We start from the raw sequence: 25,839 nt of genomic DNA, 5'->3' as shown, positions 1-25,839 counted from the left end.
CTCAACGTCCCCCTACTTCACTTCCGGTTGAACACAATATGGCGCCCGTTTGTTGAGTTGTCAAGATCAGCTGTCTTTTTTTCGATTCCCTTTTAAATACGCGAATTAAAACAGGAGCATACTTGTATAAATGTCACCCGGTTAATATTTCCTGAGGTAAGAGCTGGGTTTTTGGGTGTGATTCTTCATCATGTTCGACTTTATTTCCAAAGTATTTTACTTGTGCTAAACTTGTACTTATCGTGTTGACACAATATTGCATGTGACGATTATAATGAGGCGATAACAGTCGGGATGTGGGACCTTGGTCAGCAAAATGGACAATGGTCTGCATTTATATAGCGCTTTTCAAGTCAATGAAGACCTCCCGAAGTGCTTTACAATGTGCTTCACACTTACCCATTCACACACACACTCACACACCAATAGCGGCCTTGCAGCCATGCAAGTCGCAAACCTGCTTATTGGGGGCATAAATAACACAGAGGAGCCGGGAATCGAACACACAATTACTAATATATTAAATTGTTAAATTCATTTAGTTCTAAAGTTCTTTTCAACTATCTTTACAATTTCGGGATTTTCTGTTTTAAAATCACAAAATGTTCACATTATGCAGTGGTTAGCACATTCGCCTATCACGAGAAAAGTCCCCAAGTACTGTAATAACCACACCACACATTTGCCACAGACATTTAATCCAAACTGGCACCCAAAAGAGTTTGTTTTCACCAGTTAAGTAGAACTTTATAGTCCTTGATTCCCAATAGAGGTAGGATCTTAAGCCCGAGCGGCCCGACCTGAAATGTCAATCATTAAATCCGGGCTGGGCTTCTCTCATGACTTTTTTTCCACCCGTCATCGTTCTTCGTTTTTTTTTTCTGCAGAAAATTCTGACTCTATCTCGCAGCCCTTGTCCAGCGAAAGAGAAGTGTCCCTGCTCTTGAGTCTTCTCAAATGTAATCTAGAAATTCAGGTTTATTTCGGACTCAGTCCCTCAAATAAGTTAGCCAGGCTGAGTGGGGCTTTAATACTGGGTTGGGGCTGCATTTTTAGGCCTGATCTTACCTCTAATTTCCCATGAATGGATGGGAGTATCATTTGCTTATGTTAAAATCCTTTTGTCCTTGCAGCAATCGAATGGCAGCTTTGGCATAACCACGTGAGATCCACTTTGATTACTCCGAGGGGTGTCAACCATGGAGAAATTCGGAATGAGTTTTGGGGGCGGCCCCAGCAGAAAGGAGCTCCTGGAAACTGTCGAGTCACAGAAGAAGCAGCTGGCCCAGTACCAGAGCCGCTTCAAGGATGTGGTTCATGCGTACAAGAGTCTGCTGAAGGAGAAGGAGGCCCTTGAGGCCAGTTTGAAGGTTTTGAGCACATCACCGGATGTTGAAGTGAATCAGGAGGTCAGTGAGAGTGCCACCGTCCTTCAAGATAGCGGACACGCTGTAGAAGAACCAGAAGCGGTGGAGGAAACGGTTGCGGAAGATACTGTAGAAACGGGAAGTACTAGTGGTTCTGACGCAGGTGGCGTCACAGTGGAGCGACAACAAGCCGCGTCCACTCCAGACGGAGAAGCTGAACGCAGATATGTTCATTTGAAAAACCAACTGGGCACGCTCACCAGCTCGCTGGCCACAGTGACGCAGGAAAAGTCTCGCATGGAAGCCAGCTTTCAGGCCGACAAGCGCCAGCTCAAGCAGGAAGTGGAGGAATTGCAAGAGCGCCTCGCTGCTGCGGATGCTCGGCAGCAGGCCGAGGTCCGAGGACTCCAGCACCAGCTGTCCGAGTGCCGCGCTCGCATCATCACGCAGCAGCACGAGCGCGAGCAGGAACAAAGCGACCAGCTGCAGCAGCTACAAGAGCTGCAGAAAATCCTGCAGCAGGAACGAGACCTACGACAGGACGCAGAGCTTCGTCTGCACGAGGCCGAGGCTAATTTCCTAGCGGCGGCGCATGCGGTGGAAAGAGGCACTGACTTGGAAGCTCTTCTGAAGCGGGCCGAGGAGGAGCGCGAGCAGCTTAAGAAGAAGCTGCGGGCGGTCGAGGAGGAACGGAAAGAAGTGGATCCTGGTGTGGAGCGGCTACAGCAGGAGCTGAGCCAGCTAAAGAGGAACCTCCAGGACCAGGTCCACAACCAGAACAACGAGGTAGGTTTTGCCCCACACTGGGTAAAGACTGGGGTTTTTGTTTTTTCACATACAAGCAACGTGTTTGCAGGTGAGCCAGGAGGCGGCACGCGCACATGCCGCGGAGCTTCGAGTGGGCAGTCTGGAGCAGCGTGTGTCTGAGCTGTCGGACCTTCTCGGTTCTTGCGAGAAAGCGAGGCAGCACGAGCAGCAGGTGGCCAAGAAGCTTCGAGAACGCCTGGCGCAATTGGACACGGAGAACCAAATGCTGACCTCCAGTAGGGGGACGCATGACCTGGCCCTGGACGACTCGCAGCTGGACGTGGCGGCCTTGAAGGACAAGTTGGAAAAGGTGAAAAAGCTGCTGCAAGCGGCTCAGAGGAACACGCATCCAGGGACTCAGATCGAGACCGAACCTGTTCAGGACGCCGCTTCTCAAGAGTTGCGCCATCTCAAGGACGAGTTAGAGCGATACAAGCTACGAGCAAAGGTATGTGGGAAGTTTTGGGGGTAAGACACGAATCTTTGTTTCAGTCCCAGGTCCATGTAGTTGAGCTCAATGACTGCAGTAAGAAAAATTGATAGCAAGACTTTTTCGGACTTAAAGGAATAATGTCCTGCGAGTCTGAGCTGTCATGATAAACTACAGGCATCAACCGATTTTCTTACCTTTGATGTAATGCAATGTTTTTCCTTTATTTTGGTGCATACAATTCTCATGAGGAAGTAGGGTGCATCCATCCATTATCTGCACCGCTTATCCTCAGTAGGGTTGCGGGGGTGCTGGGGCCCATCCCAGCTATCTTCGGGCAGTGGGCAGGGGACACCCTAAACTGGTTGCCACCCGGTTGCAGGGCACACAGAGACAGACAATCACTCGCTCTTTCACACCTAGGGACAATTTGGACCGGCAAATTAACCTGACATGCATGTTTATGGAATGTGGGAGGAAACCGGAGTGCTCGGAGGAAACCCACGCAAGCACGGGCAGAACATGCAAACTCCACACAGGAGGTTCCATCTCATGATCTCAGAACTGCGTCGCACATGCGCTAACCACTGGGCCACCGTGCTGAAGTAGGGCGCATTGTTCACTAAAACCACACCTCTCCCAAAGCAAAGAACCCCCTGGCATTTGCTGGACTTGAAGTGGATTTAAGAACCAGAAACGCAGCCTGAACTTTTAAATATTGAAAGAAAACCCGCTGCAACCCCATTCTTTTCTGAACATGCAAAAAAGAATACAAAACAATAGAATATACCATAAAACTAAAACCAACGTAGTCAATAGTTTTTAAAATGACTTCACTTGATAAAATGCTAATGGATCACTATCACCAGCTTAACTAAGAAAAATAAGTCGATTGTACATACAAAAGTATGCAATTCTCATAAATGGGTCGTTGGATTAAAACCCCATATTGACTTTGCTCTGAAAATGCTGGTCTACTAGTGATCCCAAGAGCCAAGAAGAGATCTCCAGGTTTGGTCTCCATCAGGGCCCCAGTGCTGTGGAATGCTCTTCCCCCTGAGTTTCGATCTGCAACCTCAGTGGAACTGTTTAAATCTAGGCTTAAAACACACTTCTATTCTATAGCATAATAATAAACTATATTTCATGTTGACAACATCTCTGTATTGTTTGTTATTGCAACATCCATTGCAGCATGGTCATCCTGGAAGGGGGATGACCTGATGTGCGGTCCCTTCTCAAGGTTTCTTCATTTTCCTCATGCTGAGGTTTTTGAGTTTTTCCTTGCCCTTATGTAGGTTTTAGATCAGGGCCTTGGGTGAGGTATGCTATGTTATGCTGGACCAACTTAAACGTGTACTGGGCTGTTAATTTGTATATTTTGATACCAAACTACACAAGGTGGGTTGTTTTGGAAGGTACAGTTATGGTGTTTTGTTAAATGCTTCTTGAAAACTACCAATTGATGGCAATGCTATTTTGTATTTATATGTTAAAAGGGATCTCACGTGATTTAGTGAGACTTGCTCAATAAATGATCCTTAATGTCAACAAGTAAATGGTGTCGTGTGAGACTGACATTTATCATCTATTTTGCGGATGAGGTAAAACAACAACAACAAAAACGAAAATATATATAAAACAAATGTGTAACACCGGCTGGTGCAAGACCATCCATCTGGGTCCCGTTACATCAACACATTTTCCACCTAGTATCAAATTTTCTGTATTAAGTGAGGTTTAACAGTGCAGTCCCTTCTCAAGGTTTCTTCATTTTCCTCATTTTGAGGTTTTTGAGTTTTTCCTTGCCCTCATGTAGGTTTTAGATCAGAGGATGGTGCAATAGTAGTCTCTAGTCTGTGCAGCCCTTTGAGACTCTTTGTGATTAAGGGCCAAACAAATAAACTTGACTTTTAAATAGCCATGAGCTCTAAAAGGTTAATGCGGCCAGTGGTCTCCTTTAATACATTCCATCTTCTCGACTTGTAGGTGGTGTCCAAGGACGATGCTACCAATGATAGTTGCGCATCTCGCGAGCTGGGGGAGGCCCGTGAGCAGTTAGCCGACTTGAGGGAGAAGTACATCCACCTGCGCGTGGAAAGCGACAAGGTGGCGGCACAACATTGCCTTCAGTTGCAGCAACAGCAGCAGCACACGGCGGCTCTGCTGCGTTGCCAGCGTCAAGAAGCCGAGCACATCCGGGCGGCGCACAGAGACGAGCTGCTCCGTATGGAGGCCGAGCTGCACAAACAGCGAGAGAGGACCGTGGCCCTGCTCGACGAGAAAGACCGGGAGCTGGAGCTCCTACGAGCGACAGCGCCGGCCCCCGCTCATTTCGTTCCCGAAGCAGACACCGAAGAAGAGCAAGACGCGGACGCCATCGGGCAAGCCCTGCGGCACGCCGCGCCTTCCGAGCCGGCGCTTCTCCTGTACGCCGAGCAGCTGGCCCGCAAGGAAGTGGAAGTGGCGGGACTGAGGCGGCAGAAGCGGCAGCTGGAGGAAGACGTTCACCGGCTGCACGGCAAACTGGCGGCCGGCGCGCAGCGCCACCACGATGAAACGGACGAGCTTCGGGCGCAGTTGGACAAGCTGGTCCGTGAGCAGAAGCGCGAAGGCTCCAACGTGGAATATTTGAAGAACGTTATCTACAAGTTCCTGACTCTGCCGGAGGCGAGCGGGAGACAGCAGACGCTCAACGCCATCCTCAGCATCCTTCACTTTAGTCCGCAGGAGAAAAATCAGGTTTTCAAGCAGCAGGGGACGTCATGGTGGAGCAGCCACAATAGATGACCGATTGTGCACGGATGAAAAATCGTATTCGTGTTTGACAAAAAAAACTATTTTTATTCAATGAAACATTCCAAATAAATATTCAGTTCTCACTAAATCAATGGTCAAAACCGCATTATTCGCATGTTGCCTTCACATGATCCCTACCGAGTGTGCGTGTCATTGTGCATTGAGCACATTCTGCAGATCTGGCGGCAGCGTGTCCATGACAGAGGCGATGAACGATTCCACTTTACTGAAAACATCGGCTCGCACTTGCAGCTGCTGCTTCTCAGCTTTCGTCTGGAAAACAGTCACAAGCCCGCAACTTTGATTAAGAAGCGGTGCCTCGTTGGAACCTGAAAGGATTATAAAAGCCCCTTTTTTTTAAATTAGGCACAGAACGAGTCGTGTTACTCCCCACAATCATGCAGATATGTTCCAAAATATTCCACACGCCATGGATTTCAAGAAATTAATTTTTAAAGTACACAGTCTGACCTCATTATCCCCTGGAGCTGGGATGTCACCGGATGACATCGAGAAGCTAAACAAACGGCAGACTTTTATGTTGTATTCTTCAATGTTGCTGGTTTTAATGACTAATTACTGAACGTAACTTTGACCATACAAATTTCATTTCAGTATTAAAATAAAACATGGACCAAGGTGCAAATAAGATGTTATGAAAATGTTTTAAAACACGTATAAAGATAAAACCTATCAGTACTGATATGACTAATGGTGAAATTCTGAACAATACACCAATTTTTTTTCAAAATCTTTCTTTTTTTTTTATACTGTAGTTGGTTCAGTCCCTCCAACAACATCTATATTTCGATCCATTCAAATGCTTTAACGTACATTGTGTAACATTTGGCCACTAGATGGCACTGTATTGTCTAATGCGAATGAAAACAGATCCAAATGAGCACAGTGTAGCATCAAGACAAATATGGCGGCGACTACTAGGTATGAATTCCGCTATGTAAAAGAAATACCTATATCTCGACTTGGATATTTTTAAAAATGAACATTGGTATGATAGTTCATGTACTTTTGGCCCACAATTTTTTGCTGAACGAAAGTTTTATTTGGACCACTAGGAGGCACTTTAATATTACAGACTGTCCCTTTAAGCTAATGACAAAAATAGACACATTTTAGGTTAATATGTAATGCAAGGTTCATTACCAAGTTGTAATTATTGGTAGTTGATTTAAAACCTGTCAGAAATCATATCCATCCATTATCCGTATCGCTTATCCTCAGTAGGGCCGCGGGGGGTGCTGGAGCCCATCCCAGCTATCTTCGGGCAGTGGGCAGGGGATGCCCCGAACTGGTTGCCAGCCAGTTGCAGGGCACATGGGGACCGACAATTCTCATTCACACCTAGGGACAATTTGGACCGGCCAATGAACCTGACATGCATGTTTTTGGAATGTGGGATGAAACCGGGGAGAACATGCAAACTCCACACAGGAGGTTCGATCTCATGACCTCAGAACTGTGTCGCACACGCGCTAACCACTGCGCCGTCAGAAATCATATTTACTAGAAAATCTCAGTGACCCATGATGAGGGAGTTATTTCTAGAGCCTGTCCTAGGGCTACTCAGGTGTTCTTGGGGGGGCTACCTGTTGCCCCTGGAGAACCCTTGATTGAATTGATTTGGACAAACCCTCACCAATTTCTCTCGCAGTTTCAGAATCCAGTCCACAATCTCCACTTCCGATTTCTCATGAGTCCACTCGTGCAGGTCCTGAGGAGAGATACCGCAGGTTCGCGAACAGCCTCGACGAAACGGAAATCCGTCGCTACGGCGACGTCAACTCACGGCCTCGCAGATCATCTCCAGGTGGAGACTTTCCAGTTTGCGAGACATCTCTCGGAGACGATGGCGGTACCAGCCGTCAAAATTCGGAGACTTGAAGAACTTCCTGCGAAGGGCGCAGAGCCAACGCGAGATGAACTCGAATCGTGGTTCCACATCCGTCGGCCGTACCTGTACAGTCCCGTCCAATCGCCCCGCAGCGTCGAAGTCAGCTGAGGTCCTCCTCGCTCCAGCATGGACATGAATTCGTCCTGACTGAAAGGTCGAATCTGCGGCGGCGTCTACGGGAAAAACGCACCGCGTCGAAACATGGACTGGACGCTACACCGCGCTTTTTAGCATTTACCTTCCAAGGTGTGACGGACCTCTGCAACGGCATCAAGCTGGCCATGTAGCGTTCCTAGAAGAAAAGTCGATGTAACAACTAGTGACTAGGGCTAAAACTAACACATTTTTTGGAGTCCACTCGTCACGACTATTGAAACAATAAGTCGAATAATCAGATGTTTATTTCTTGAGTGAATCCACGTGATGCTGAATCTATGTCGCAAATAATGAACAATGAAAAATGGGCACAGTAAAAACATGAATCCATAAATAAACCTCTCCCCATTTTTTACACATGCAAAAAAAGAATACATTAAAATCAAGGCAACATTTTTATCCCTGTAAACCCAGAACAGACTCATTGGCAGCATCCATCCATCCATCTATTATCTGCACCGCTTATCCTCAGTAGGGTCGCGGGGGTGCTGGAGCCCATCCCAGCAATCATCAGGCAGTGGGCAGGGGACACCCTGAACTGGTTGCCAGCCAGTCGCAGGGCACACGGGGACAGACAATTCACTCACTCATTCACACCTAGGGACAATTTGGACCGGCAAATTAACCTGACATGCATGTTTATGGAATGTGGGAGGAAACCGGAAGTGCCCCGGAGGAAACCCACGCAAGCACGGGAAGAACATGCAGACTCCATACAGGAGATTCGATCTCATGACCTCAGAACTGTGCTGCACAAGCCATAACCACTGCGCCGCCATGCTGCCTTCATTAGCTGCAGTTAAACAGAAAAATCAAACCTATTTCTTCAGACTGCATGCATTTCATTTCAAATACGTTGGTCTCACACATTCTGGCATAATAAGCTCTTTTAGCCGAATATACATGTATAAAATAAAACCACATTGGCTTAAATGTTACTTGACTCTTCGCGATTAGTCAGACAGCGTTTTGTTTAACTGTCAGACGTGCTTTTTCTTTAAATATTTGTGCGTCACTGAGCTATTGCCATGACGGCCAATGAAAAAGACTTCTTTTTCATTAGCCGTACCAAGGCTAGAATTATCCTAAACTTGAGACGTGATGATACATCCAAGATGGCGGCGCGCGCGAGTGCAGCGGCTTCAGGGTCTCCAGCTCGTCTTTTGTTTTTCAGTGTTCTCTTATCCCTCATATTTTCCCTTCGACTCCTTTCACAACTACAGAAACTTCCACAACATCCCGAGGGATATACAGAGACCAAAGGATCTCCCAGGGTGATCTGTCTGCCGATAACGACGGAGCAAAAGTAAAAAACTGCCGGTCGGGCCTAGGCTTAGAAGGCGACCACACAGACCAAGCGCTTCCAAGCATGTTCCTGACCAACGCCAGTTCCATCGACCACAAAATGAGTGAATTGGAGCTGCGGATCGCCACCAACAGCTTCGTCCGAAATTGCAGTATTTTTGTCATCAGGGAGTCTTGGCTTCCCCGACGCTGCAGTCCAACTAACAGGACGCACGCTGCACCGGCACGACCGAAACAGAGACTCCGGTAAAAACAGGGGTGGGGGACTTTGCGCTGCAATAACAGCCAAATCATTGACACACACTGCTCACTCGATATAGTTTCTGGCAGCATCGTGTAGACCCTTCTATCTACCGAGAGAGCTAACTGTGGTCATTGTGGTTGCTGCTTAGGTTCCACCGGATGCTAACGTTCCACCGGATACTAACGTTCCACCGGATGCTAACGTTAGCATAACGCTAAATCTCCTGCCCGCTGCTATCAATAAACAGCAGCTTGCACACCCCAACGGAGCTTTTATCGTCGCCAGCGACTTTAATCGGGCATGCTTAAGGACTGTACTTCCCAAATTCATTCAATACGTGGACTGAGCAACCAGGGGAAAAAACACTGGACCGTGTGTACAGCAAGATCAAACATCTAGTTGGATCCGGCCATCTCTGTCTGTCCCTCACCCCCTCATTCACCCCCCTCTGGAGGAAAACAAAGCCTGCAACAAGGACAGTACAAACATCTTCTTTGTTTTCTTTATCCTCTCTGTAACACGTGGAACTGGAGTGCCACGTCCAATTTCGTTGTCACAATATATTCAACCCATGTTGTAACAATGGCAATAAAGGTCTATTCTATTCTATTATACTCGTAGGTTACCGCTGGAGACAGAGACATGATGGCGCATGAGCGACTCTCAACAGAGATTATATTCATGTAAAGATGCCTCACTCTGTTGGGAAGAACATCTTCGGCAACAAAAGTCGACACTGAGATTCATTCTCGACTATTTATATTATCAATATTTGTGGCCAACGTCGACTAACCGTTGTCGCCCAGAACAATTTTTGTTCTGATTTTGACAAAAGGACCAACATAACTTTGTTCTTACCAATGGGATGATGAAGCTCTGTGTCAGCTCCAAAAAGTGTCGCCTCAAGATGGCGCTCTGCGCCTCTGACGGCCGCCGCCTCTGGATGCCCTGCCAAGACAAGGTCCAATCCCATTACTTCCCCTTTCTCTTACCCACTTTGTCTTGTTTATTTTCTTCCTCTCCCACTTTTTTGTGAGGCTAAGGGAACGATTCCTGATTTCAACAATTAAATGTAGTGTTTATCTTGCAAAAAACGTAAGTATTGTCACAGCTCAGTACCACCTCGGAATTTGTATGTATCGCTGCGCCCTATTCAGGATTTTCGGTGAGCAACGCTTGAAACAACAGTGAGCAACGGCAATCCCAAGTGTGGCAACTAAGTCATTATCGAACATGTCCAAAACTTGACATCAAGTTACATTTTGCTGATTTTCCGGCAATGCAAAATGATTTTTCACTTTTGAATGAATTGACTCATGTATTATTGCAAAGGTTGTACAGCCTACAAACGTCATTTGTTTTTACAACAATTCTTTCACAAGATTCCCATTTCTTTTTTTTCCTGGTATCTTTTGTCGCATAATACTAACATTTTTGGGGGCTTATTTAGTCAGTTGCACGATACACAACTGTATTTAATCACATTTTTTAGTGGAAGTACAATGTTGGCAACAAGATTGACTTGATATAATTGGAAATTATTTGAATGCAAGACAAACTTTATTTTATTTTTCCCTGTTTTTTCTCCTTTTTTTTAAATTCCTTTTTAAAAAAATCTCATTGTGTTTATTTTTTCCTAACTGTTACATTTTTCTTGCTTTTTTGTTCTCCATTTAGTTTGTTCCTTTATTTGTTTCGTTCTTTTCTTTTTTTATGGCTTTTTTTCTGAAATTTTCCATCTTTTTTTCCTCCTCCTTTAGTTTTTTTTTTCTCAGCTTTTCACTACTTTTTCATTTTGGTATTTTTGTTCTTTTTGCTCTACTTTCCCCCTTGCTTTAAGTCATTTCGTGCATAATTTTTCATATTTGGTCGTGTAGAGATTAAAGAAGCAAAAACAAGCCGAAGAGCCGTTTGTGACCCGAAAGAGCCGGCTCATTTTAGTGAGCCGAGCAGAAAAAGACGGTTCTCGAAAAACTCTACTGACTTAACTCAACTTCGTTCGACTTCCACATTAACTTCAAAATACCTAGCACAGCGTCAGGGGAACTCGTGTATTTTTACCTTATTGCACCGTAACTTTGACTTAATTCGCTTCTTAATTAGCAATTTCGAGCCCTCATTTTTGTGAGCTGGCTAGATTTTCTTGTGCGCGGAAAAGCTCTGGCCGCACACACGCAGTTTAGAGGGAACATTGCACCCAGCCCATCTTTATGAGAGTAAGCTAGCGTCCCTTACTCTTTCCCCTTCACGGAGGAATGGGAGAGTCTTTGTCTCCTCATGAACCCACATTGCTAGAGTAAGGAGCAAAATACAAGGGAAAGTCTATTCAGTCCAAAGCTGCACCCGAAATGAGGTTTCATCGTTTGATCGGAACTGACCTTCAACAGTCGTTTGATGAGAATCTTGTCTTTGAGAAGGAAGCTCTTGTAGGCCGTGAACACGCCTGCGCAATCAGCAGTGGCAATCAACACATGAGCACCAAAAGCACACAAGAAGTCCACAGACCTGGTTTTGTGTCGAGTGTCTTGAGTTTGGTCACTTTCTTTATCTTGAGCTGCTTGGGGACATCACCTGATAAGAAGACGAAACAAGGAGGCGGTTTATTGTCGATCTGCCCGGACGCCACAGAAGAAAAAAATGGGACATTGGAGGAAGGTACAGATCGTGGTTGGTACTTCTGAGCACCTATCATGGGAAATCAAACGGTACCTTGTTTTGGTTCATAAGAGCGTATTTCTAAGCTGTGATTTTCTGTGGGTAGGAGAGTTGAATGTAGCATTGTATGCACTATATATACTCATGAGCAGTGTTACCTCTAAGCTGCACGCATGCGCAATTGCGCACTGCTCGCACATTCTCAGCGCACAAGAAAATCTAGTCAGCGCACAAAAATCAGGGCTCAAAATGACTAATTAAGAAGCGACTTAAGTCAAAGTTACAGTGCATGAAGGTAAAAATACACGGGTTCCCCCGACGTTGTGTCCTAAATGCGATATTTAGAAGTCGAGTCGAAGGAGAACGAAGTTGAGTAAAGTTAGTAGAGTTTGTCGGGGAACCGGCTTCTTCGGCTCGGCTCACTAAAAGGAACCGGCTCTCTCGGGTCCTAAACGGTTCTTCAGGTTGTTTTTGCTTCTTTCATCCCAACATGACCAAATATGATGTAAAATTATGCACAAAAGGACTTAAAGGAAGGGGGGAATAGAACAAAAAAGAAAAAAATACCAAAATGAAAAAGTAGTGAAAAGCTGAGAAAAAAAGAAACAAAAGGAAGAGAAAAAAAGAAGGAAAACTAGAAAAAGCCAGAAAAAAAGAAAAGAAAAAAATACATAGAGAATAAAAAGAAAAAAGTAAGAGCTCGGAAAAAATAAACACAATAAGATTTTTTTTAAAGGAATTTTTAAAAAAAGTAGAAAAAAAAACACGGAAAAAAGAATAAAAAGTCTGTGTTGCATTCAAATCATTTCCAATGATATCAAGTGAATCTTGTTGCCAGCATTGTACTTCCACTAAAAAATGTGATTAAATACAGTTGTGTATCGTGCAACTGACTAAATAAGCCCCCAAAAATGTTAGTATTATGCGACAAAAGATACCAGGAAAAAAAAGAAATGGGAATCTTGTGAAAGAATTGTTCTAAAAACAAATGACGTTTGTAGGCTGTACAACCTTTGCAATAATACATGAGTACAGTTCTGTATCTTACAACTGACTAAATAAGCCTCCAAAAATGTTATTAGGAAATAAAAATGGATATCTTGTGATAGAAACAAATGACGTTTGTAGGCCGTACAAGCTTTGCAATCGTACATGAGTCAATTCATTCAAAAGAGAAAAATAATTTTGCATTGCCGGAAACTCAGCAAAATGTAACTTGATGTCAAGTTTTGGACATGTTTGATAATGACTTAGTTGCCACACTTGGGGTTGCTGTTGCTCACTGTTGTTTCAAGCGTTGCTCACAGACTTTGTGTGAACGCTCAGACCCGTAAGGAAAATGACAGGGAACATTGTTCATGAGAGCAAATATTTATAGTTAGGAATTTTTGTCCAAAGGGTGGCAGCACACCTCCTCGTGTGCTTTGGTCATAAGTGGCAGACCCCCAATGAGGGTGGACCTCTTGTGTGTTTACACAAAGCACGGCAGGGAGGTTTCCTGGATCAGTATGGAGAAAAGTTGTAGCCAAACTTTAATGACTAACGTAAATTCTGGACTATAAGCCGTTACTTTTTTCCCAAACGTTCAACCCTGCGGCTTATTCAGTGATGCGGCCAATTTATGTCATTTTTCTAACGGCCGCCAGCGACGCTCGAGTACAAAAGGTAAGATTTAGACCGGTGAAATATATGCGCTGAAGAAGACTGCAACTTCACTAAAACTGGCCGCATGCAAAAGGCAACTTTTTCGCAAGTCTGCCAGTGGATCCTGACAGCGTGGGGCAGCGTAAAAAAAATCCACCATCACCAACGGGTTCCGAAAAGCCGGTGTTATGCCGAGAAATGCATCCCTGCCGAGAATTGCACCCCCTGTCGCTGGAGCGCGCACACGTCACTCCCGCTACTACAACCATTTTAACCTCGTTTTATCTCACTTTTATATCACTTTTCGGGAATGTAATGGCGAACATATATCCAAGACTACTTCGTCTTGCATTTGTTGGGAATGTAATACAACTTAAACCATGGAATGGTTCACCAAAAAAACATCAAGGAGTTAGAATGGCCAAGTCAAAGTCCAGACCTCAATCCATTTGAGAATCTCTGGAAAGAACTGAAAACTGCTGTTCCATCCAACCTCACTGAGCTCGAGCTGTTTTGCAAGGAGGAATGGGCAAAAATATCAGTTTCTCGATGTGCAAAAGGGATAGAGACATACACCTAGCGCCTTGCAGCTGTAATCCCAGCAAAAGGTGGCGCTACAAAGTATTAACTCAGTGGGGCTGAATCATTTTGTACACCCACTTTTTCCTTTTTTATGTTTAAAAAAAAGTTTAAAATATCCAATAAAGTGTGTTCCACTTCATGATTGTGTCCCACTTATTGTTGATTCTTCACAAGACATGTCCTGCAGTATTTCAATATGAAGTTACCTAACGTTGAACTATGCTAAACCGGAAGAGCAGTACAAAATAAAAGCATTTAAGTAAAAACTAGGAGTAGCATTTGAAATTTCTGGTTTGCTCTGGGCTCGGGCCAGAAAATCAAGTGAACGGGTCTGGCTGAATTTATGAAGCCCAATACATCACCAAAGCACATTTGACGGTCCAAAGATTTGTAACATGAACATTAATTGCCACAAACAACCTTAGAACATGCGTTTGTTACCTCCCGTCTCAATTACTGTAATGCACTACTCTCTGGTCTCCCGAAGTCTAGAATCAAGTCTCTTCAGCTGGTACAAAATGCCGCAGCGAGCCTTTTAACTAGGACAAAAAAGTCCGATCACATCACACCGATTTTGGCTAACCTGCATTGGCTCCCAGTTAGCCTTAGATGTGACTTCAAGGTTCTTTTAGTAATATACAAAATCATACATGGACTTGCTCCCATCTTTCAAATCTGATTTCCCCCTATGTCCCGGTCCGAAGCCTACGTTCTGAGAGTGCCGGTCTTCTGGTGATCCCAAGAGCAAAGAAGTGTTCTGCTGGTTCGAGAGCGTTCTCCATCCGGGCACCGGTGCTGTGGAATGCTCTTCCCCCTGAGATCCGATCTGCAACCTCAGTGTGGAAATGTTTAAATCTAAGCTTAAAACTCACTTCTACTCTATAGCATATGAATAACCTACTCTTTTCGTCGGCTCCAGAGCAGGAGAATGTATGATAATATTCTGAAAAATAGTCTGTGTAATATAGTGTAATAATCTGTGAAGCCCTTTGAGACTCTTCGTGATTTAGGGCTATACAAATAAAATTGACTTGACTTGACTTGACTTGACACAGAAAATTGGTACCAAGGGGACAAGTATAGTACAAGTAGAATTTGAAGGGTATGAATTGAAATGCAAGAGGTACCCATCCCTAATCACCTGAAATTTCGTTGTTCTCTCCCAGACGTAGAACGTGAGGCCAGTTGTGGAAGGTCTTGATGAAGAACGGGTTTGTCACACCTAGAATCACGTTGGGTCTGAAGGAGACAGGTAAGGTAAGCTGGCCACCGGGCCCAGAGGTTCAGAGGGTTTCCCGCACTCACGGCGCCTGCGTCCTGGTGGTGTATTCTCGGAATTCGCTGTCGTGAATGGTGAAGTACGGACGGAAATCGCAGTAGAACTTCAGCGGAGCGATGGAACTGAGATTTCACATATATGCGGGTTACGCGCTCCCCGTGACAACCGCGTAGCCGACCCTTCGGATCAGGAAGTGTTCACCTGACGAGCGCCAGAACCGTTTCGGAGGACTCAGCGGGAGACGGTGCCATGATGACCACGGGCTCGCCCAGCAAGACCAGTTCCCACAACATCTGCAGATGGATCAGGACCGACTGGAAACTCCTGCACGGGTCCAAAGGTCAGTAGATGGGTGATGCTACCCCGCTAGGACGAGAAAGAGGACGCGGAACAGACCTGAAGAGGTCCAGCTCGTGCACGGAAGGCAGCAGCGTCGGCGTGGGCACCAAATTCTGAGGATAACAAAAATCCAAATGGGTATGAAAATACACAGATTTATTAAACTAAAAGCAGGCCAGGTTGGTGTTCAAATTCAACCTCTGGCTGCATATTGGAAGGTAATACAGGTAAAAAAAAATGTTCAAAATGGCCGAAAAAATTCTTGTCAGTCGACCTTTGTACGAATAACATTAATAATTATAACAATAATGTATTTTCATGAAAAATTTTCAACAATGACAACATCCATCCATTATCTGCACCGCTTATCCTCAGTAGGGTCGCGGGGGTGCTGGAGCCCATCCCAGCTGTCCTCGGACAGTGGTCAGGGGACACCTTGAACTGGTTACGAGACAGTCGCAGGGCACACAGGGACAGACAATTCACACCTAAGGACAATTTGGACCAGCCAATTAACCTGACATGCATGTCTTTGGAATGTGGGAGGAAACCGGAGTGCCCGGAGGAAGCACACACAAGCACGGGGAGAACATGCAAACTCCACTCAGGAGGTTCAATCTCACGACCTCAGAAATGTGCCGCACACGCGCTAACCACTGCGCCGCCGTGCTGCACAATGACAACAATATATTGAAAATTTGCATATTGCAATTGCATACTGATGTTTACTGATACATTTATTCTGTTTTTAATGCTGGACGAATAGACAAATCTTTATTTAATTTTTGTACGAATATGCAGTATGCTTCATAAAATTAATGTTTCCCTGTAACCATTTTTCTTGGTTTTATTATCATTTTCCACATCATTAAATCTGCAAAAAAAAGGTGATTCGACTAATTGTTTCAATATTCGATGACTAGTCAAACATTGAAACAATTGTTTGTTGCAGCCCTAGTTGTCATTGTGTAATGGGCCTGCAAAGGAAGGACATACAACTGGACCTGCTCTTTGTGAACACAAAAAACGAGAGTGAAGTCGAAACAAATTCTGACCTCTTTGGGCAAAACTCTCACTGGACTTCCTGCTTTGTCCTTCTGGCACGGAATGCTGACCTGAGGAGGAAAAACCAAGTCAGCAAAGGGACTTCTCAAATAAATCTTCGCAGGTAGACTTTACCTGTAAGACCACAGCCATCAGCGGGAGGTAGAAGGTCTGTCCAGCAGCCAGAAAAGGCCATTGGTCAATCTGCTTGCACACTGTGCACAAGGAGAAATGGGAGACGCTTGTTGTTGTGTAAAAATCGTCAACGTGTTTGAACGTAGTCAAAAGATTGGTGGCAGTATGATTGATTTACCGTATTTTCCGCACTATGTGTGCTCACCTGTTTCCAAGCAGGGCTCTGATTTGCCAAAGAAGTCAGGCGCGATGATGTGAAGCACAGAGTAGAAGAGCTGAACGAATGGAAGCCGCGACACCAGAACCAAAGACTGAAACACAATAAAACACATGTCCTTGTTTTCCTATGGCGTCTCCGTCCCTGTTTACACCACTGTACGATTTCACCTTCTGGAAATATCCTCGCTTGACTGACGCGTCCTTGACTTGTCTGAAGTATACGTAACCATAAAAATGGGACTTTTCGCTCTGAGGAGAGAACCATAATCTGAGTACCATATTTTCCGCACTATAAGGCGCAACGGGTTATAGGGCGCACCCCCCAAAAATAGTTTTAGGTCCTCTATTTCCCATACATAAGGCGCACCGGATTATAAGGCGCTACAATGGGAACGTCGACAAAACAGTCAGATAGTTCAGTCAAACTTATTACCCCCTTAACATTCCCAAATACGTGTCGTAGACACGAGCGGAAACAGTGTCTGTACGATGTCACCAATCACTCAAATGCATCGTTACAAATATCATACGGAAGGTTAAAGTCTTGGGATTCAAGAAATGCCAAACATTTCTTAGTTTCCATTTTATTTTTTGCTGGCAACTGTGTGGACAGCAAAGTAAGAATTTGATTGTGCAGGGAAACGGGGTTCTTTACTGTGCATATGACATTAAACACTTTGAATTGAATTTCATTTAGAAATAGACTCATCACAGAAACATCAAAATCGTTCTAAAACAAGATACCGGGAAAATATAAAGCCGCATAGCTCACCTAAGTTCTCTGGCAGCCATCACGTTCAATAATGATACGTAACCATGGTCTTCATACAACCGTGAGTGTAGTAAATCCAGGAGAGTAAAATATTTACAAATACAGAATAGTAAAAAATGTTTTCTCTATGCCGTAGTGCAACCCAACCTGTGATTCACATTCATCTTTTTCGGCCAATTGCAGGCTTTGTTTCGCCCCTTTAGCTTACGCGAGCCTGTAAATGATAAAAAGGATCCGCCCCCTTTACCTCCGAATAACTTTAGCCAATAGTGACTGATTCAAATGATGATTGACACATTGGTTAGGAAATGAAAGGCCGGTATATAAATCCCAGCATACACCGCGGACGACTTCGCCTTCGGGGGAAAATCGAGTCGGCGGCTGCCTGCCTTAGTTGCAAGACTTTGCGACCTAATATTGATCCATATATAAGGCGCACTGTATTATAAGGCGCATGGTCAGCTTTTGAAAAAAATAAAGGCTTTTAGGTGCTCCTTATAGTGCAGAAAATACGGTAACTATCATTTTCATTGCGACTCATTCATCCTCTTTTAGTGCAACTTTTGAGTGTAACCTGCATGGTAGCAGGGGCATCCCTGTTGTAAAGCTCGTCGGTGAGGTGGGGATGCCTGCGGCCGACAGACTGACGCATTCTGAAGCTGAACTGAGTGTCCCCGATGCATCCTGAGTAACAAATAGGAATTTGTTTCAAGGACAGACAACTCTGAAAAGTGATCCATGGATTGGTGCAGGGATCAGGAACCTTTTTGACCCAAAGAGCCATTAAAGCAAAAAAAAATTTTTTTAAAGAAATTGAGAGAGCCACGTCATATATTTTCAGACAAAATTGAAAAAAAAACTGCCAAACACACTCTCTAGACAAACGCCAATTCTTCAGCACATTTGATTTCACTGTGTGTCATTTGATGATTTCATCAAATGTATGAAATATAATAATGCCAAATCCTGTGTCCCAAATCATGTAAATATGCCATTTATAATTTGTCTTCCACCTTCAGTTTAGAGTGTTGAGGCCATTTTTTTCCATGAAATTTGTCCTTAATAACGGTTTCCAAACAATGTGTGTGCAAAGTTCTTTTGTAAAAATGTCACAAATTTCTGCAAACGATAAGCATATTGTCATATTCACTTTGGGTGTAGAGAGAGAAGGAAGTGCCTTGCGCTGTGTGCAGGGATCCGCCCACCTGTACTGCTCACCCAATCAAAGTCGTTTATTTATCAGTTGAAATGGTTTCTTATCGAACTTCTGCATGAAGTTGCTTGGGCTTTATATGGACCAAAATCGGGATGAAATCACTTGACTTTGGAACGCCACAGAGAGATGTGCAATCGTTACATTTTATTTCGGAGCCATATGCACTCATGAAAAGAGCCAAATATGGCTCCCGAGCCATAGGTTCCCTACCCCTGGATTAGTGGCATCGATTTGGCAGGATTGATCCGTTACACTTTTTGGGGCTGGTTTATTGATTTTTATTCTATGATATCCGTTTGGGGGATGATGATGACTGTTCCTATACATATATATTTACAACAGACATTTTAAAATAAGTGTTTCTATTGTATCGGATGTGAGGAAAATTACAAATATCGTGTATATCATGTGGTGGACAAAGGAGTGTCATGGATTATTTTTTAGTGCATAGAGGAAATAAGAAAAAGAAGATTACAGTTACATAACAACTTTAATCAACACATGTTTCCATTGATAATGACATGCTTGAAGGGACAGTGTGTATTATTTAGCGCCTCCTAGTGATAAAAGAAACTTGATTCATAAAAAAATACAATATCGATTGAAAAAAATAAGCAAAAATACACAAACTATCATATAAATGTATATCTTGTAAAATACTCGTAGGTCGAGAAATTTGCATTGATTCTACTTAACATTAGCCTCACCTTGAAGGAGCTGGCATAATTATCCACCATCTTGCTGCTCCCCCAAAAACTTTGAAAAGTTGAGCAAATATATTGAGAAATTAATTTTTTTTGCTTTTTGGTTGCTTGAAGTCTAAGTAGTTTGCATTTTTTCTTGTGCGTTTTAGTACTTGTTTTCATTTGGACTACACAATACAGCAACTCCTAATGGGTAAAGAATACACTGACCCTTTTAAAACTCCCCCACAAGTTTAATTAACAAAAAAAGACAATATTTCAAAAGGAAAAAAATATTAAAAATTCCTTTGTTCTGATTAACTTGAAATATTTGGTAGCGATATCTGCAGGGTTGGTTAGGGTTACTTTAACTGGATTACTTTCAATGACTTTTGGATGACTCCAATACCAAATATGCTAATAAAAGACAAAAGAAACTAAATAGGAATAAATTGATGACTCACAACACGCGTTTAGCTTTCTCTCCTGGCTTTGATCTCTTTGATCTCCGGCAAAACTAACATAAAATGCGACCAGGGTTGGGTAGGGTTACTTTAACTGGATTACTTTCAATGACTTTTTGATTACTCCAATACCAAATATGCTAATAAAAGACAAAATAAACTAAATATGAATAAAATGATGACTCACAACACGCGGTAAGCTTTCTCTCCTGGCTTTGATCTCTTTGATCTTCGGCAAAACTAACATAAAATGCGACCAGGGTTGGGTAGGGTTTCTTTAACTGGATTACTTTCAATGACTTTTGGATTACTCCAATACCAAATATGCTAATGAAAGACAAAAGAAACTAAATATGAATCAAATGATGATTCACAACACGTGGTAAGCTTTCTCTCCTGGCTTTGATCTCTTTGATCTCCGGCAAAACTAACATAAAATGCGACCAGGGTTGGGTAGGGTAACTTTAACTGGATTACTTCACTTACTTTTGGATTACTCCAATACCAAATATGCTAATGAAAGACAAAAGAAACTAAATATGAATCAAATGATGATTCACAACACGTGGTAAGCTTTCTCTCCTGGCTTTGATCTCTTTGATCTCCGGCAAAACGAACATAAAATGCGACCAGGGTTGGGTAGGGTTACTTTAACTGGATTACTTTCAATGACTTTTGGATTACATCAATACCAAATATGCTAATAAAAGACAAAATAAACTAAATATGAATAAAATGATGACTCACAACACGTGGTAAGCTTTCTCTCCTGGTTTTGATCTCCGGCAAAACTAACATCAAATGCGACAGAAACAAAATGAAAATCAATCCAAACAGCTTGCCAAAATCATTTTTGCCGTTCCATGTATTCCGTTACTCCCCAAGCCTGCACAAAATTGAGTCATTTTATTCCTATTTAGTTTCTTTTGTCTTTGATTAGCATATTTGGTATTGGAGTCATCCAAAAGTCATTGAAAGTAATCCAGTTAAAGTAACCCTACCCAACCCTGGATATCTGAGATACAAGCACCAGAAATTACTTTCAATGGATTGATACCCAGATTTCATGTATCCCACAGCTCTATCTGTCAAAGGTGAAATGAGGCTTTTACCTGAATACGAGTCCGGGAAAGAAAGGTAGCACAAACTGCTTTTCTAAAAGGGAAAAAAAATGGTTGTTGGCAAGCAAGACATCCTTCCAAAATTGCTCAGTGACTTTAAATAAAATAGCTATTATCTTACCTGGAGACCCCACAATTCCAAAGAACATTGCAGTTATAATTCAATGCGGAGATATATTTGACCCCAAAACCCTACATATAATGTACAGTTCATTAGTTTTACCTTATTTAAGTTATTGTGTAGAGATTCAGGGAAATACATATGAGAGCAATATAGATTCACTTATCTCAGAAGAAAACTATTGGGATTGTGCATAACGCCGGTTATAAGCAATGTTCCCTGTCATTTTCCTTACGGGTCTGAGCGTTCACACAAAGTCGGTGAGCAACGCTTGAAACAACAGTGAGCAACAGCAATCCCAAGTGTGGCAACTAAGTCATTATCAAACATGTCCAAAACTTGACATCAAGTTACATTTTGCTGAGTTTCCGGCAAAGCAAAATGATTTTTCTCTTTTGAATGAATTGACTCATGCACGATTGCAAAGGTTGTACGGCCTACAAACGTCGTTTGTTCTTACAATTCTTTCACAAGATTTCTTTTATTCCTGGTATCTTTTGTTGCATAATACTAACATTTTTGGGGCTTATTTAGTCAGTTGCACGATACACAACTGTATTTAATTACATTTTTTTAGTGGAGGTTCAATGTTGGCAACAAGATTAACTTGATATAATTGGAAATTATTTGAATGCAACACAAACTTTTTCCCTGTTTTTTCCTCCTTTTTTTTTAATTCATTTTTTAAAAAATCTCATTGTGTTTATTTTTTCCAAGCTGTCACTTTTTTCTTGCTTTTTTGTTCTCTATTACCTTTTTTCCCTTTATTTGCTTCATTCTTTTTTTCTGGCTTTTTTCCTGAATTTTTCCTTTTTTCTCTTCCTTTTGTTTCTTTTTTTCTCAGCTTTTCACTACTTTTTCATTTTGGTATTTTTTTTTCTTTTTTGTTCTATTTCCCCCCTTCCTTTAAGTCATTTTGTGCACAATTTTAAATAATGGTCGTGTAGGGATTAAAGAAGCAAAAACAACCTGAAGAGCCGTTTGGGACCCGAAAGAGCCGGTTCTCTTTAGTGAGCCGAGCCGAAGAAGCCGGTTCTCTACTGACTTTACTTTTCAACTTCGTTCCACATTGACTTAAAAATACCGCATTTAGAACACGGCGTCAGGGTAACCCGTGTATTTTTACCTTCATGCACTGTAACTTTGACTTAATTCGCTTCTTAATTAGCAATTTCGAGCCTGGATTTTTGTGCGCTGGCTAGATTTTCTTGTGCGATGAGAATGTGCAGGCAGTGCGCGATTGCGCACGCGCGCAGCTTAGAGGGAACATTGGTTATAAAAACCACATACAAAGTGCTTATAAAATCCAACATGTTGAAATTTGATGGTATAGTGAAACTAAAATCCCTCTTATTAAAATACAAAGCAAGTAAGCAACAAATATTGAACAGTTGTTTCTCGACAGACTAGAACGGTTGGAAAAATGGATTGGTCTTTCAGGAACCGTCCTCTTATGGTTCAGATCCTACCTCTCAGATAGGTCGCACTGTGTTAAATATGGCGAAATGACATCGGAGCCCTTTAGTGTTACCTGTGGAGTTCCGCAGGGTTCAGTACTTGGCCCCCTTCTTTTCAGCATTCACATGCTTCCATGAGGTGATATTATTTGCAAGTATAACATCAGTTTTCAATTGCTACGCATATGACACTCAAATATATCTTCCGTTGGAGGAATCTGCCACACTAAACTGTGGAAATTTGGAGGCCTGCCTCACCGAGATAAAATAATGGATGTCACTCAACTTCTTGTGCCTTAGCTCTGAAAAGACCGAAATGCTAGTTATTGGTCCAGCTAAATGTTGTATTAAAGAAACTAAACGACTTAGCGGACTCAATATTTGCACTGGCATAGTTTCTGAGCTCTCTGATCTTCTTTCAGGAGTAGTTGTGTCGTTTCCTTTATATAAAGGCTCTATTGACTCACTCATGAATGAGTTTAATGCTACCCTGGCGAGTGTCCTGGATTCAGTAGCGCCCCTACGGCTTAAATCACGACCTAAAAGACGCACGCCTTGGTTTACTGATGAAACTACATCGCTTAAACAGGACAGCAGGAAATCTGAAAGAAAATGGCGCGCAACCAAACTTGAGGTTTTCCGTCAAACCTGGTGTGACAACTTGTTAAAATATAAAACATCCCTTGCTCTGCTTGACTTGACAGAACAGACACTCATTATCTCAGGGGAATCCACAACTTTAAGGTCCAATATTCTCACACAACATTGAAAAGCCATCGTGCCACCTCGAAAAGTAACCTTAAAATTTACATCAATTAAAAAAAAAAAATCATATACTATTCGAATTTTACTAAAGAAGGTTGGTATATCAAGAAAATTATATGGTATAGGAGTCAACAGTGAGTTTATGAGTTTGAATATCATTTCTTTGTTATCTAGTTATTCTTTATAGGGTACTCTCCTGTCCTCCGAAGTCCAAAATCTTGAGCCTTCAGCTGGTACAACATGCTGCAGCGAGGCTTTTAACTAAGACGAGGAAGTTTGATCACATGACCGCGATTTTAGCTAACCTGCATTAGCTCCCTTAAGACGTGATTTGAAGGTTCTCTTGGTAGTATACAAAATCCTGCATGGACTTGCTCCCTGATATCTTTCAGATTTAATTTCCCCCTATGTTCTGGTCCGGAGCCTTTGCTCTGAAAACGCTGGTCTACTAGTGATCCCAAGAGCCAAGAAGAAATCTACAGCTCAGAGAGTGTCTCCATTGGGTCCTGGTGCTGTGGAATTTTCTGATTTCTGAGATTCCATCTGTAACCTCAGTGGAAATGTTGAAATGTAAACTTAAAACACACTTCTATAGCATATGAATAGCCTATACAGTGGAACCTCGGTTTTCGAACGACTCTCAGTTCGAACAAATCGGAGTCCGAACAAAAAATTCGAGAAATACTTGCTTCTTTGTTCGAACAAATATCGGAGTTTGAACGCCGGGGTGGATGTTTCACATCACATTTTTTTACTCCTTTTAATTTTCTCAGGTGCAATTGCACCTCCAATACACTAGGGGACGTCCGAGATTAAACAAACGTGTAGCAAATGGACCGAGTTACAGAATTTCACCACACCGATGAAGCTGCAGCCACCAGAGTCATCATGACTTTGACGACACTGTCATGAACCACTTCCGATAAGTGCTAAAAAGAAGGCAGAAGCAAGTGTGATTGGATAGATATTTTAAGAGAAAAGAACATCCTGTAGCCAGTCATCCGTAGCAAAGAGATTTGAACGTGCGAGCACCCCTCAGACAGAAGAGCTCCCCGAAGTTTTTATGGAAGGGGACTCTCCTTCCAAACAATCATTTTCCTTCCTCCTCCATCCCTCTCACCGTCCATCTGCGCCTTTGCTGACCACCACAAAGGTAAAAAATCCTATTCATAATTATTTTCTTTATCCTTTTTTTTATTTTTACACGTTCATGTTACACTCAATCGTACGCGAACGTACGATTAACCTGGGTTACATTTATGTTATTTGTGTCTTAAAGGTAAACATTCAGGGTGTTGGAACGGATTAAAAAGATTCACATTATTCGTAATGGGAAAAATGATTTCTGTGTTCGAACAAATCGCTTTTCGAACAGGGTTCTGGAACGGATTACGGTCGAGAACCGAGGTTCCACTGTATTTTATGTTGACAAGATCTGTGTATTATTTGCCCTTATGTAGATTTTAGATCAGGGGAGGGTGTCATAATAGTCTATTTTGCAATAATCTGTGGTCTGTGCAGCCCTTTGAGACTCTTTGTAATGAAGGGCATCACAAATAAACATGACTTGACTTGATTCCAATATGTCTTCCGCATAAGGAATTAATGGAACAGGTGTTTGCAACTAAAAGCTTGGGCATCAGCCTAACCCCTGCATGCACATTTTTATGTGTTGTAGACTTATATTATGCACGTGTTTGTCAGCAAATAGTTTATAGTTTTATTTTCTAAAATTAAGACGGATGCTGCGTTTGTGCTGCACCTAAATAAACTCGCCTCTTTTTCGGTCAACTTCACGTCTGGGGGGTAAACCAGCTGCAAAAACACACAAAAAAAGAATGATTAGATTATTGTATTGGTAGTTGTTGAACGTTTTTGAGTGTTAACAGAAGAAAAAACACACAATTGGCTACACGAGTAGGGGTGATGCTACATATGCTAAGCTAACATCTCGAACCTCGATGGCTTGTCCGAGCTCCAAGTCAAAAGTCACCACACAAGCGCACTCCAGCCAGGATGAGAAGCGGGCCCAAGGACCGCGACGGTCCGCTTCTTCGCCGTCGGGCTGGTTCATGGCGACCAGGCCGGCGCGTGAGCGAGACAAGCCCGCAAAAGCTTCATTGAAAACGGGACAGTCCGAAGACAAATGGCGCTTCTTGCTGGACGCGTAACGTAACTACAACAACAGTTCCAATTCGCTTTCGCTTTTCATTTAACAGCGGTGAGGTGTCGCTGGTGAACGAGTAGGCTTTATGAGCCGACTCTTTATAAGAAAGGATATGGCGTTGGTGAAAGTAGCGGCTCTAGCTCCATTGATCTAGTG

The 25,839-nt window shown here is 42.9% G+C and overlaps 2 protein-coding genes across 2 annotated transcripts; one reads left to right on the top strand and one right to left on the bottom strand.

Moving 5' to 3' along the window:
- Positions 1 to 15: 15 nt before the first annotated feature.
- On the top strand, positions 16 to 5,491 carry gcc1 (GRIP and coiled-coil domain containing 1). The gene is made up of 4 exons (XM_088348089.1): positions 16 to 156; positions 1,134 to 2,153; positions 2,224 to 2,622; positions 4,594 to 5,491. The coding sequence occupies exons 2-4, from the start codon at positions 1,200 to 1,202 to the stop codon at positions 5,392 to 5,394; spliced, it is 2,154 nt and encodes a 717-aa protein (XP_088204215.1). The 5' UTR covers positions 16 to 156; positions 1,134 to 1,199; the 3' UTR covers positions 5,395 to 5,491.
- Positions 5,428 to 25,734, bottom strand: dennd6b (DENN/MADD domain containing 6B). Its single transcript, XM_088348091.1, has 20 exons — positions 25,474 to 25,734; positions 25,293 to 25,331; positions 21,165 to 21,207; positions 18,264 to 18,373; positions 17,086 to 17,166; positions 16,904 to 17,009; positions 16,699 to 16,778; positions 16,575 to 16,634; positions 15,577 to 15,632; positions 15,382 to 15,504; positions 15,207 to 15,302; positions 15,043 to 15,140; positions 11,526 to 11,591; positions 11,399 to 11,463; positions 9,879 to 9,968; positions 7,554 to 7,607; positions 7,379 to 7,488; positions 7,211 to 7,313; positions 7,061 to 7,135; positions 5,428 to 5,676 (listed from the first exon to the last, which is right to left on the bottom strand). Exons 1-20 carry the CDS (start codon positions 25,588 to 25,590, stop codon positions 5,554 to 5,556), a joined length of 1,695 nt encoding a protein of 564 aa, XP_088204217.1. The 5' UTR covers positions 25,591 to 25,734; the 3' UTR covers positions 5,428 to 5,553.
- Positions 25,735 to 25,839: the final 105 nt, after the last annotated feature.

Source organism: Urocampus carinirostris, chromosome 11 (genome assembly GCF_059441175.1).
Source record: "Urocampus carinirostris isolate Australia breed hairy pipefish chromosome 11, RoL_Ucar_1.0, whole genome shotgun sequence".
Classification (NCBI taxonomy): domain Eukaryota; kingdom Metazoa; phylum Chordata; class Actinopteri; order Syngnathiformes; family Syngnathidae; genus Urocampus; species Urocampus carinirostris.
Note: the sequence above shows the minus strand (reverse complement) of the source record. Positions and strands in the feature narration are given on the sequence as shown.

Excerpts from the sequence above, each read along its gene's own strand:
- gcc1 (XM_088348089.1), top strand. The coding sequence starts at position 1,200 with ATGGAGAAATTCGGAATGAGTTTTGGGGGCGGCCCCAGCAGAAAGGAG. Across the intron at positions 2,154-2,223 it reads TCCACAACCAGAACAACGAG|GTGAGCCAGGAGGCGGCACG; the intron begins GTAGGTTTTGCC and ends ACGTGTTTGCAG. Across the intron at positions 2,623-4,593 it reads GATACAAGCTACGAGCAAAG|GTGGTGTCCAAGGACGATGC; the intron begins GTATGTGGGAAG and ends CTCGACTTGTAG.
- dennd6b (XM_088348091.1), bottom strand. The coding sequence starts at position 25,590 with ATGAACCAGCCCGACGGCGAAGAAGCGGACCGTCGCGGTCCTTGGGCC. Across the intron at positions 15,303-15,381 it reads ACGGTTCTGGCGCTCGTCAG|TTCCATCGCTCCGCTGAAGT; the intron begins GTGAACACTTCC and ends GTGAAATCTCAG. Across the intron at positions 11,592-15,042 it reads AGAGAACAACGAAATTTCAG|GTGATGTCCCCAAGCAGCTC; the intron begins GTGATTAGGGAT and ends TCTTCTTATCAG.